The sequence below is a fragment of the Leucopleurus acutus genome (genome assembly GCF_964270905.1).
Source record: "Leucopleurus acutus genome assembly, chromosome: 17".
In the NCBI taxonomy this organism is placed as follows: domain Eukaryota; kingdom Metazoa; phylum Chordata; class Mammalia; order Artiodactyla; family Delphinidae; genus Leucopleurus; species Leucopleurus acutus.
The window spans coordinates 6,499,256-6,512,610 of NC_139159.1; the positions used below are offsets into that span (position 1 = coordinate 6,499,256).

The 13,355-nt window shown below is 39.4% G+C and overlaps 1 protein-coding gene across 1 annotated transcript in view; it reads right to left on the reverse strand.

Moving 5' to 3' along the window:
- TOX (thymocyte selection associated high mobility group box) overlaps nt 1-13,355 on the reverse strand; it is a 297,453-nt gene that overhangs the window by 12,656 nt on the left and 271,442 nt on the right. Inside the window, exon 6 of the mRNA XM_082858836.1 lies at nt 8,085-8,165. Coding sequence (XP_082714962.1) covers nt 8,085-8,165 — 81 coding nt within the window. The remainder of the gene's footprint in view (nt 1-8,084; nt 8,166-13,355) is intronic.

A 13,355-nucleotide genomic window follows, 5' to 3' on the forward strand; every position in this document is an offset into this window, starting at 1 on the left:
CATTTAAATTTGTTTCTAATCTCAAATGCATTAACCACTTTTATTTAGTGGTGTGTGCTTTGTGTCGGTCACCTGCCAAATATGACCCTATCAGTGTACACACAACCGAAAATCCACCCTCGAACGTGACATTTTCATGGGATGAATGTGTATTTGCTATTGGTTTATAAGCTCTATTTCCTGTTTTCTTTTGGGCCCCTGATTCTAAAGGATGTTTTCTATAAGCAAAATGGAATGTGTGTGTGTGTGGCCCAATGAAGACCTTTTTGGTCTTTTCAGTAGTCTTTCACAAAGGGTACGACTCTATAAACATTAAGGTACTTCTTATTAATCAAGTTGTTGATTGCCCAGGATAGTTTCAATCCCATTTACTTTGTATAATGAAGATAATAGCCTATAAATAGTCTATAGTCTATAATAAGATAATAGTCTATAGTCTATAATAAGATAATAGTCTATAAATAATAGACTAGTCTAATAGATAATAGTCTATAAATAGTCTATAAATGCTCCCTTTCTGGGATGAAAAGTACTATAAAAATGAAAGATTGACAAAGCAATTTTTATTTAAAACAGCAAAGTATAAACACAAGACATAAAGCTCAGTGGAAATAACAATATAGGAGGTGCTGAACCAAATCAGATTAATAGTTCATCTAATTTGATTCTTGTTTCCAGTGCTGACCAATACTTGATGCACTGGAAATTAAACAAACTGTATGCACCCACTCAACTGTGCATTGTTACTTTTGGAAGGAAAATTCTTCTTGGTACTTGCAGGTGATTAGCTTACACCCTGAAGCATGAGATTTTACTATCTTTAAATCACGATCTGGGCTTACAGAGCTGCAAATTTTATGTTAACAGTCATAAAATGATCCATCCTATTTTCATATTCAGACTAAGTATTTGTCTCAATAGCTCTCTGCGGCGTGAATTCTATAAGTTACTTTCATCCTGTAAAAAATCATTTCTTTTGTTTCAAATTTACTATCCTTTAATTGAACTGAGAATTGTGTTTCTTTACTACCGGTCATGGCAACAGAGAACTTACTTAATTTAGTTCAACACTGCCCTATACTGTACCTTATAAAAAGCTTCCATCATCCCCTGTCAGTTTCGGCACCCCAGCTCAAGGTACAGACAAAATCTCATATTTGATGTGTGACCTTAAAGTCATGAATCTGATTACTTATACTGGACATACCAGAACATATTCATCCAAACACTGTCTCTTTCCAGGCTGGCACTTCTGAGCAGCTGTACGCTTATTTCAATAATGCTGCTTTTACTTGGAATATTTGGGAACTTCCGTACAGGATTTGCTTCAGCGCCTGTGGGACATCGCTTTACATATCCTCAGACAACTCTTTGTCTTTTGGTGGTGAATTTGATTTTTGGAAACAGCTAATAGTCACTTGAAGCCAAGTCTGTTGGATGTATATGGGTGACGTTTGGGGAAAAGAATGAGGTGTGAAAACCATGTGACAATGTTGATTTGCTAAGGTGGCTCATAGACTTTTGCGGAGTGCGGTTCTGAAAGAGGACCTGCCAAAAGTCTTCTGAACTCTGGGGCAATCATAAAATAAGTGTGTAGCCGCCCAAGGTGAGTCCTTTGAATGCAACACTCATTTTGGGAATGTAAATTCTGGCCTATGCAGTAAGATAAAGCTAGTTCCAGTTGCTTTAAAGTTATACGTTGCTTTCAACGTAATTTAGGCTCATGTCTAGGAATTCCTGAGTCTATGGAAAAACTGTATTTCCTTAAGCTTTACTTAACAGTCCAACCCAAAACGACCTGAAATAGCAGGTAAAACCACTCCAGCCCAGAAGCCGCAGGTTCCACATGGCATATATCCTTGACCCCCAGACTATTCATAGGCTCCCTCAACTAAAGGCTCATAAAGACATTTCAATTAAGGAACCCGTGCAGGTGATTGTTCTAAATGTCTAGATCATTTGTTACCTTTATAAAAGAATATATGTATGAAGCAAATTTTTCTTATTTTAATGCCACTTTAAAATTTTCTTTACATCAAAGTGGCCTTGCAGACATTGAAAATATGATCCAGCGATATCGCGAATCATATACAAAACTTTCCTAGTTCTTTGCGCACCTATCAATAACGTTAAACATAAAATTGATAGTAATAATAATTGCTGGTGTTAAGTGCTTTCCTGTGTTCAAGATCCTGAATCATGCAGTTTATATATAGTTTCCTATTTTATTTTAATGGAAACCTAATGATGTAGGTCCTATTATCTTCTCTGTTTAACACATTAGAAAATTGAGACTTTAAATAGTTGAATAACATGCATAAAAGCGAGCAGTTAGGAAGTGAGAAACCTGGAATTTGAACCCAGATGGAGCTGCCCCAAGTGCCTGGGGACGTTTCTGCCCCCTGAGGACTTGTTTCGTGTGACACTGGTGGTGCGTTAGAGGTTTTTAATGCTTCCCTTGGTGCCTGGGGAAGCACAGGTACTGAAGACGCCTTCAAGATCTTCTCCAAACCTTATTTATAAACCTTTGCTTCCTGCTTTTAAATTTCTCAATGGAAAGAAACTGTTTGCCTAAATAATCCAAGAGTTTGGTAATGCTCCCTGTTCAGATTAAATTCCTCTAGGGTAACATGGTGTCTCCATTCTTGTTCTGGATTCAGAGAAAGCAGAGCACAAGGAACCACTGCCCATGCCTGACACCCATCATGGGGTGAACATGCCCACATATGTGTTTTTCAGACTTAGTAATGTCAAATCCACTCTTCTCTGCTACTATCTCCCGCCCTCCCTTTTCAGTTGCTTTATGACTCTTTCCTCTGCAATCTCCCCAACTTCCCTCTTTAAATCATAGAGTCTAAAACTGAACAGGTTAGTTTTTCCAGGTCTTACCCAGGCTGTGCTTGCAGCTGCCAGTGTGCTCCCTTTCCTGTGTCCTTCACTGCGCATGTTTTTCCACGTCAGAGGGGCTGTGCTGGGCGGGTCTGTCACCGAGCAGATCTAACCCTGGGTGGGTTTGTCACTGGCTCCACGTGACTAGGTAAAGCACGTGCACAGCTGAACAGCAAGGCACAGAACAGGGCTTCCTAAACATTCCGCAGGCCCCAGCGTCCTCTGAAGGTCTCGGGCCGGCCTCTGGTGGTGGGCGGTGGGTGGAAGGGAGGGGGCAGCCTTCTACCCTCATCCCCAGCCTCATTTAAACGAGAACACCTTTACTCTTGGCTGTCTAACATGTAAGAGTTGGCACAGAATTTTACTGAGGATAATAAGAGGCCGCAGTTCTAAAGATATAAAAATTGACAGTCACCCAGGGTAGAGAAAAGCCTACAAGCTTTGGAACCGGAGAGCGAGTGTGAGCTCTCCCTCTGCTACCACTAGCCTCTCCTTCGTCTCTTAGACTCTCCAAGTCACTTAGTCTCTCTGCCTAGAGACTGTAGAAAATGGGGCTAAGTCTCACTTTGTAGGGTTATTGTGATGATGAGTAGAAGTATATGTAAAATGCCGAGCACAGCGTGGGACACATAGAAGCTACTCGATAGCAAGGTGCCATTTGTATTTGCGTTGTTACTGAAAAAACTTGGGTGTCCAGCTGAGAGTGTGTCTGTATTGTCATTTTCAAGTACGAAGGTCAGAATATTCTACTACGACTGCAATTTTATTCGGGTCCGGAGTCATGTTGATTAATACGCCGGGTTAGATGGTATATAATTCATTTAAGCTAGAATGGAACTGAAAGGAGAGGAGCACTGTTAATCCTATGACTCAGTCTCTCGGGTGGACCAACGTTCGCTGGCTGCCTCTATCTTTTGTTTATGTTCTGTAACAAACAACTAATTTTAGAGTATAGTTTCAAACCTCTCAAGTATCACGAAACGCTCTGATCTGTTGTGCTCGCCTTTGGGCTCTCAGCACCAAGCCCTGTGCCTGATGTGGAAAAGGTGTTGTGCAGCTCTGGCTGGGATGCAGACTAGGGCCTGGAGTGGAAGCAGTGAGAAGTAGCCGCCTTGACGTGGTTACACATTAGCGAGGGCAAGAGCTGTTGGCCCAGGGATACAAGGCCTTGTTGGATGAAACACATTGCAGAGAAAATTGGTACCAAAATACGTAGCTCTGGAGGAGCAAATCAAAATTGCCAGTGAGAACTTGGGGAACCGGACACAGAGCTTTGGCTAATACAGTATTTCACTGACAAAAGAGACCTTAGGAAACCATCAACAAAACAAAAAGACAGACTGTGGAGTGGGAGAAAATATTTGCAAATGATGAAACCAACAAGGGGTTAATCTCCAAAATACACAAACAGCTCATACAACGCAATATCAAAAAAAACACACAATCCAGTCAAAAAAATGGGCAGAAGACCTAAATAGACATTTCTCCAAGGAAGACATACAGATGGCCAAGAGGCACACGAAAAGATGCTCAACATGGCTAATTATTAGAGAAACGCAAATCAAAACTACAATGAGGTATCACCTCACATGGGTCAGAATGGCCGTCATCAAAAAGTCTACAAATAACAAATGCTAGAGAGGGTGTGGAGAAAAGGGAGCCTTCCTACGCTGTGGGTGGGAATGTAAATCGGTGCAGCCACCATGGTAAACAATAGGGAAGTTCCTTAAAACACTAAAAATAGAGCTACCATACGATCCAGCAATCCCACTCCTGGGCATATATCCGGAAAAGATGAAAACTCTAACTAAAAAAGATACAATGCACCCCAATGTTCATAGCAGCACTGTTTACAAAAGCCAAGACATGGAAACAACCCAAATGCCCATCAACAGATGACTGGTTTAAGAAGATGTGGTGTATATATATAAATATATATATATATAATGGAATATTACTCAGCCATAAAAAGAATGAAATACTGCCATTTGCAGCAACATGGATGGACCTAGAGATTGTCATACTAAGTGGAATCAGTTAGAGAAAGACAAATACTATATGATATCACTTGTAAGTGGAATCTAAAAATAATAAAATGAATCTAATATATACAAAACAGAAACAGACTCACAGACATAGAAAACAAACTTTGGGGAAAGGCGAAAGAAAGCGGGGGCCGGGGGGATAAATTAGGAGTATGGGAATAACAGATACAAACTACTATACATAAAATAGATAAGCAACAAGGATTTACTATGTAGAACAGGGAACTACATTTACTATCTTGTAATAACCTAAAATAGAAAGTAATCTGAAAAATCTATACAACTGAATCACTTTGCTACACACCTGAAACTAACACAATATTGTAAATAAACCACTTTAAGTGGGCTTAGAACAGAGAAGATCGATGCTCCATCCTGACTCTGGGGCAGGGGGTTAGGGAGGCAGGTCGAGCGCCCTGTCAGGACCCGGGGACAACACGGCCCAGCACAAGGACTGAGGGAGCGGGAGGTCAACACAGGGCTTGGGCACTTCTTGCCTATGTGATACTTTTCCTCTTCAGTGAAATGTGGACAATCAAGCCTACTTTGAGGGGTAAGGTATGGGGAGTGAGGGAAGTCATTCACATAAAGTTATCTTTTAAAATATAAATCCGATCACGCCATCCCCCTACTGGAACCCATTCAGTGGCGTCCCTTTGTACAGAAAATGAAACCCAGCTCTTTTCACCGTCCTGCAAGGCCTTCGTGACTTGGCCGCTGCCCATCTTCCCAGCTTCATCTCAGACCACACTCCCCTGTTCGCTCAGCTCCAGCCACACTGACCGTTTCTCCATCCAAGGAGGTATTTTTGTCCCCCGAGCCTGCATTTGCTGCACTGCCTGGTCGGCTCTGTCCCAGGCTCCCTGTGTCCTGCAAGCTCCTGTCTTCCCTTGCTCTCAGCTCCAGGCTCATATCTTCAAAGAGGAGTCAGCAGACCACCCTATCAGATGCCTTCCTTGATTTCCCAGAAGGCTTCAATTCACAAAGATCTTGGTCATTCATTAACTTATGTTTTCACTAGTGGTCTCCCCGGACTGAAGAGAAAGTTCTTTAAGTGCAGAGGACGCACCTGCCAGTTCTCCACTGTGTCCTCCGAGCCTGGCCCAGCGCTCGGCACAGACCACATGCCCAGGGAAATTCACCAAATGAACACATGAAAGAGTGAACGGAGAAGCTGTCACACTGTGATTGCCTGGATTGGTGACTGTTATTACCGTGTAGCATTTTATGATTGCACCTTTAGATCTTCAGATCTTTCAGAATAGGGAAATAATTTATAACATACTAAAAAAAGTAAACAGAAAAATATATGTGTAAACACGAATGGCTGCTATTTTCCTTGTGATAATTTTAAATGGAAAAGCAATGGATTTTTATATATGTTTCTGTGTGCAATCAGCGGATAGGCTGGTAAATTTTCTGCATGTGTCTGCAAGGTTATACTGCAAATATCGCATTCACATACAACATCAGAAGGCCATTTTTCTAACCTGGAGAGGGTGTTTATAACTATTCTGCATTTTGTATACATACAATAGATAGTTGTACCTAAATAGACATTCAACAGCTCCAGCAAAATTCCTGCTGCCAAAGAGAAGAAAAACGTCAGAGTAAGCTCTAAAGAAAAGTGCTGGGTTTTTTTAAATGTAGAAATGGCAATTCGCAGCATTTATACAAATTGCCGTATACTGAGGGTTGCAACTCTGAGAATGAATAGTAAGAAAAGTTGCAGCTAAGAGCAAATCTGAGGACACTTGTTTTGAAAGTAAAGCTTAGTCAGTATTATAGCATTCTGGCAATCTGCATAACATTAACCGGGTGCTTTGTATTGGGATTGACACTTCACGTATTGATTTTCTCATATGTAAAATGTTCTGACTAAAACTTCTATTTAAAATGCTCAAGAAGAAACTTATCTTGGATGAAATAAGAAGAATTCATATGCCCCCTTACATCTTGGGCATATTAATCTGAATAATACCAAGTAACTGTACAACCCAATTGTTGGATGGAGCTAATATTTTGCACCTTGTTTTTTTGCTATAATTTTACATACATGCTGTGAATTCTATAAATATACAGAAATGTGTGACGGTATCAGCAGAAAATATAAACAGCTTCAAAAGGAGTTAGAAAAATTAGAAAGTGTGAGATCCATAGTGAGATAGTACAGATGAGCTAGGAATTTTAAGGTTAAATAATAAATATTAAGTTTTCCCACAATGTCATACCTTAGAAGTGGAATGCAAAGTTGCATTAGACCAACAGTGTACCGAAATTTCTTATGCATTTGTATTTTGTGCTCCTTTTTCTTCTCTGTATCATATATTCAGTATATGTTTTCCCCAAGAAAAACTAAATTATATAATTACTTTAGAGTTGTTGGAAGGGGAATGGATATTTGTGGATAAAACAGAAAGTATTTTTCATGGGTGAATGGAATGAAGTCCAGAGCCCCACCCGCACTGAGCCGGGTACCAGCCACATCTGGACTTAAGATGCCACAGTGTCCAGTCCTCACAGCTTCAGCCCTGTCTCTGAGGTTACCTGCCTGAGAAATCTATAAAAGGAAATACAGCTTTAATAATCCAACACCAAACAGAGTTAACTCTTGAGTCTTTATACCAGCAAGGGCTCGTATTTGAGATATTCTAAAGCATAAACTATTTTAGTGGTGCTTTCATTTTCAAATGAAATGATGCATTTTTTTCATTTGTTTGTTTGTTTTGGTAGGCTTACATTCTGATGATGTTGCAATGAGGCTAGGATTAAAGACAGTTGGCATCTCCTCAGCAAAGACCAATGGGATGGGGTCAGGGTGGAGGGCAATTTAAGCGTGGAACATGGTGAAACAGAAAGTTGGTTAGGGATTAAGAATGCACTGCGACTAACCCACAAAATCAGTAATCCACAGGTGGGCAACAGTACACAAAAGGATGGATGGAACGACACCAGAGGATGTTGTTCTGGTCCTCTAGGTATGAACAAATATTTTCATAACATATAGCTTTGTTTAGGATTTACTTTTTCTTTTTCAGCAGAGGAGACTGTGCAGAAATGCTACAGTAATCTTTTATGCTTTCACATGACCATCAGAGTCTGCAATGAGATGGCCACAATCCATCCCAATACCACATGGTTGCATGTTACCTTGGATACCAGGCTGGCTCTGTATGCTGCTAGTTGCTTCAGGTACTCCTTCTTTGCAGCCTCTGTTTTCTTTTTATAGACCTGTAACAACAGAGAGTCTGAAATTAGAAATTAGAAAGCGCATCTGCTTTCGTTTCCAGAGAAGTACAGTGCAGAATGATAACTGTGTGTGTTCGCGCACACACACACTCACACACACATAATATGATAACATACATCTCCCCAAAGATTGTGTTTTCTTACTGAAACAAGTTTTTAAGAAGTATGGCAAGAGATTAAATAAGAAAAAGATTAACTATAGTAAAATTTTCCGTTTTCCATAAAGCATATGTACCGATTTATCTGGGGTACTTTGACAGTGGAGGTAGTTGGCTTAGAAAGATACTATTGATGAAGGTTGCCGGGGAAAGAAACTACATGTGGATAAAGAAGTCATTCATATTTACATAATGGGCAGAGAATTCTACAGTGCATTCAAATCCTGATATATATTCTCCTTGCTAAATATAAAAACAAGGACAGAATTAAAAGATGATCAATTATGTTCAATATGTTAATCAAAGAAACAGTTATGGAGTTTGTAGGTTCATCACTATTTTAAAATTTTGTGTCTTGAAGCTCTATTTCCAAAGACTCAGGAGTTGGCAGTGGCAGTCAAAGTCACATTTGGGAGTGGGCTGGGGACCCTGAGTGGCCGAGTGGTCATGCCCTTTCCAACAAAAACACTGGATGGCATGAGTGTATGGAAGCCTCAGTGTGAAAAGGTAAAAATGTTCAGAATTGAATTTCAGTTTACAGAAGCTTTTCATTTTTCACAGGGGATCATTTTGCAAATACAAGTAAAATCATCCTAAAGTGAGCAAAAGTACCAAAAAATGACTTGGTGGTAGGCTAAAGGTCACATTGCTTAGTTAAACAGAAAAAAAGTCATTAGAGTCAAAAATGAAAGATTAGCAAAGTGAATACACACGGTTGTCTGCTACCATTAAGCTCATTCTTTCAAGGCTTTAGAGTCTGTTTTTGTCAATCTTTTGAAATCACCCCTAAAGAATAAAATATTTTTCACCATTGGATGTATTTTCATCGATAGGACTAGTTTAAATTTCCCACATCTTGAATTTTACAGCAGGGAATGAGGCTTGCTTGGCTAGCATTTTGTAATGCTGAGCTCAAAAGCAGACACAGCTCAGTGTGAAAAGTGGCTTTGGAATTAGTCAAAATAGTTAAATATAAATTACGTCTAAAGACCAAGTATCTGCCAAAGTCGGCAGCAGAGGTCAGTTTATGGTTTCTCATGTGGAAGGTGGTTTGCTGAGCCCAGTCCCCAGCTGTGAAATTCAAGGTGTGAGAAATATTACTTACTTATGAATATTTTAATTAAAGCACAACATTTTATTTAAGGTAAACAAATGAGTAACCTTGTCAGCAGAATTATAAAGGGCCCTGTGAAATGAAAGTGCTAATTTAAGGAGCTCTCCAGCCTAGTCTTTTATATTCGTCATTTTGGTATATTAAAGGCAATCATAATAAGGCGATTAAGAATTTGTGCAACAGTGTCATACAGTCATTGTGTCATCTTTACAATATATGGAACTAAAGAAACTTAAAAGAAATTTTTTAGTAAAAAGCCAAATTAATCCTTTGGTTCAATTACAAGAGAACTCTTAATTTACGGAGCTAATTATTGGAAATAACATTCAAATCCGTTTTTAGACATTCAAACGTGAAAACAAATAAACACTAGATTACAGCAAATGTCTGAACAGTATGAGGCATGTGTATTATATGCTTCGGTCAGCCACAATCAGAAACACAGAGCCCTCCTGCTTTTTATTGATTTATTTCTTTCTCCAAAGACAGGTTTCTGTTTGTAGTTCTTTCTCCCTCCAATCTCTTCTCCAAGACATAATTTATAATTAATGACCTTACACTGAAAATGTTTACATTTACTTTTAATACCTTAAAACTGTTTGGAGAGGGTTCTTCTCCCACACAGACAGAAATCCTATTCAGGACTTTGAAGCAAATATTTAGCAAAAATATCTTTGATGGTAGTATGCTTTTGTATACTAGAAGCATTTCTATCATGTTTTTTATTCATATGCTACTCTAAGTGACCCCCTGGGCAGCTAACTAGGGTTCATTTAGCTTCCAAAGGCAAATATTACACACTTGGGTCCATAGCATTGCCCAAAGCATCATTTTCTAAGTGGCACAGATAAGATGGTGTTGCCAGATGGCCAGATTGTAACATCTATCCTCTTTCTTGCTTTTGGTTTCTACTGAAACAAGCAACAGTGTTACTATGGTGGGGCCCCCAGGCGTTAACGTCCCACAAGGTGTTAACTTCCCTGAAATTTGTTGATTAATAACCATGGGAAAAAGGTGGCAACTCAATGTGTTTTAGGCTGAATGTGTGCCCCCTGGTTTCACTGGGAGATCGATGTTGTTACGGGGTACCTGACCAGCATTCAGAGTGCCCTGTTTCCTCCAAATGGCTCCCTATTGGCTACTCATGATTGGCTATGTGAGATCATCGTACAAGCGCCTAAATACCGCTTTAGAAAAGGGTAAGCTCATCACGTCACACTACACGGATTGATGGGTCCGCTCTTTCCTGAATAGACGCAGGTGTTCAGAGGGAGGATGCAAGGGTGGTAATTTCAGGAGGTATATTTCTGTAATTGTGTTTAAAGGGGGCGGTACCCTAGATCAGAATTAACATCTGAGGCGGTCTCCCCGATAGTAATTTTGAACCTCCACCTTTGAGAACTAGCTAATGGCTCAAATATTATTCACCCTGTATGTCTCTATGATGCTACCTTCTAAAATTGTACAAGGATGCTTTCTGAATTCTATATTTGATGGAAATGTCTGAAGAAAGGCCTCAAACGTATGCGTGAATGATAAAAAAACATGTAAGAATTCCACATACTTAAATTCCTACTTGAGAACAGATATTTAAAAATCATCAGTAAAAAGATCCTCAAAAACGTTTCAAAGCTCTATTTATGGATGGAGAAAGTCTTCTGCTTGCTGAAACCAGAGATGACGCTGACTGCGTTTGGCAATGAACAGCCCACTGCAATGATCAAACCTTCTAATCTAGGAGGATAGGTCTGATTTATATCAAAGTTAAGTCTGGGAAAGAAATGGTCTCTCTCTCTCTCAGGGAAAGACAAATATTTTAAAGAAATGTGATTCACACAGTAAATATTAGTACTCAGTTGAACTACAAAATGGCTTCCAAATGGTCTACAGCTGTTTGAAATAAAGTGCAAAGTTGGCCAGATGAGGATTTAAAAATCATAATACATCATTCATCATTTTCCCCAGCTCATCCAAACACTTTTGAATTCATCCTGTCCTAACTTAGTTATTTGCTGTGGTTTGTTATTCTAAGAAAGCTACCATATCCTATCTAAGGATCGCATCTCAGTGGTTAAACTAAAACATATATAATGGCTAAACTAAAACATACATCAAATAGCAATTCTAGAGAATCCAAATTCTGTTCATGTAATCTAGTGATTCTGCGAATCATTTTTTAAATGCTCTACGTCCCAGCATGTGTAATATATATGTCTTACAGGCTAATAGTCTCTAATTAAAATCAGCAGTTCAGTATCAGTGGCTGCGATGCACACTAACAGACAAAATTCTAATGCAGCCTCCGCCGCTTTGCTTTTATCCACTTTCTGCCTCCTCCCCAAACAATCCATCTAACTTATACAAAAAAGTAAAATCTTATAAACACCATTCAGGTCCTTCTTCCTTCCCTCTTTTCGGCTCTGGCCCTGAGTTAATCTCTAGTTGTAGTTGATTTCAACTCCTTACAGTAATAATAAGAAAAAACATAATTCTTCCAATTCTGGATTTTATCCAAACACTGTAAAACTAGAAGGCGCTTTTCTTTTTCGTTAACTTCAAATGCAGTTTTTTCCCCCCAGTATAAGTTCATATTTATAGAAAATGCTTAGAAATACAGTTATGTAAGAAATCATAATTTAATCACAATTCCCTGTCATACACAGTACTTGAGGAATTGATGTCTGCAGCATCTTTGAATGCTGTTGTTACTTAGGACAGTGACAGCAAGCGCCTCTGTGTTTTATACAGAACTTAGTCCTTAAATGCAGTTCAATTTCCATTTGTGTAGCTTGCTCAGCATTTTCTTAAGCATTCCAGAACTCAGAGAACTTTATAAATTAGCATTCAGAGCATTGAAAATATTATACAATGTGTCAAACATCTTGCTATTGATTCTTTTTGGGATCCATCAAATGCGTACAAATCGTCTACACAACAATGGTGTAGCCTGTTTTTGGAATGGTAGGGATCAGAAAGAAGCACACTCCCCATCTGAACAAATGGCCGCAAAGTATATCTGTAGATTCATTAAATGAGGATGACCGGGGCGAGTATAATGTCGTTTGATTATGCTTAACAATATATTGAGTATCTATTATGTGCCTTCATGGTGTGAGGAACTGAAGCTACAGAACCAAAAAAAGCCATTAAAAATATGCCTCTAATGTGTGCATTTTTTGTGTCAGGCACACAAGAAATGCAGACAACCCCCCCACATATACATATTACACATATATATATAATCAAATTGATCTGGTAGCTAAGATCCACCTTTGTTCATGCAATGGCTCCTCCTGGCTGCGTGAGCTCTCCCCTTGATGCCTCTCTTAGACCCCCAACTGCAGGGCCTGTCATCTTTCTGTCCACAGCAGAAGCCCCAGCAGGCAGGGCAGAGCTTGGTACACAGTAGGTGGTCAGGAAATACCTGTGATCCGGTGTATAGTCCCTAGTCTCAGGTTTCTCCTTCCATGGGTCAGCATGGCATGGGTGTGCATGGTAAAATGCCGAATTGCATCTTCTGGATTAGAGTGGGCATCAACAGAAGTAGAAGATTTGATATACAGACAGACAACCCGCCCGCCCCAAACATGTTGACCAATAATACATAATATAATACATCATTCATCATTTTCCCCAGCTCATCCAAACACTTTTGAATTCATCCTGTCCTAACTTAGTTATTTGCTGTGGTTTGTTATTCTAAGAAAGCTACCATTGAGTATTATATTCAAGTTCTCTCCTTGCTGATGTCATGGAACCTTTCAAGTGGAATGTCTGCTCCCTCTGTCTGAGCGTGGAATATTTCAACGTGTATTTATACCCATGAAGGCATGCCATAATCCCATTTATGTACCAATGATTATATGTATTTATACTTACCTGTGTTTTAGAGGTGAAATA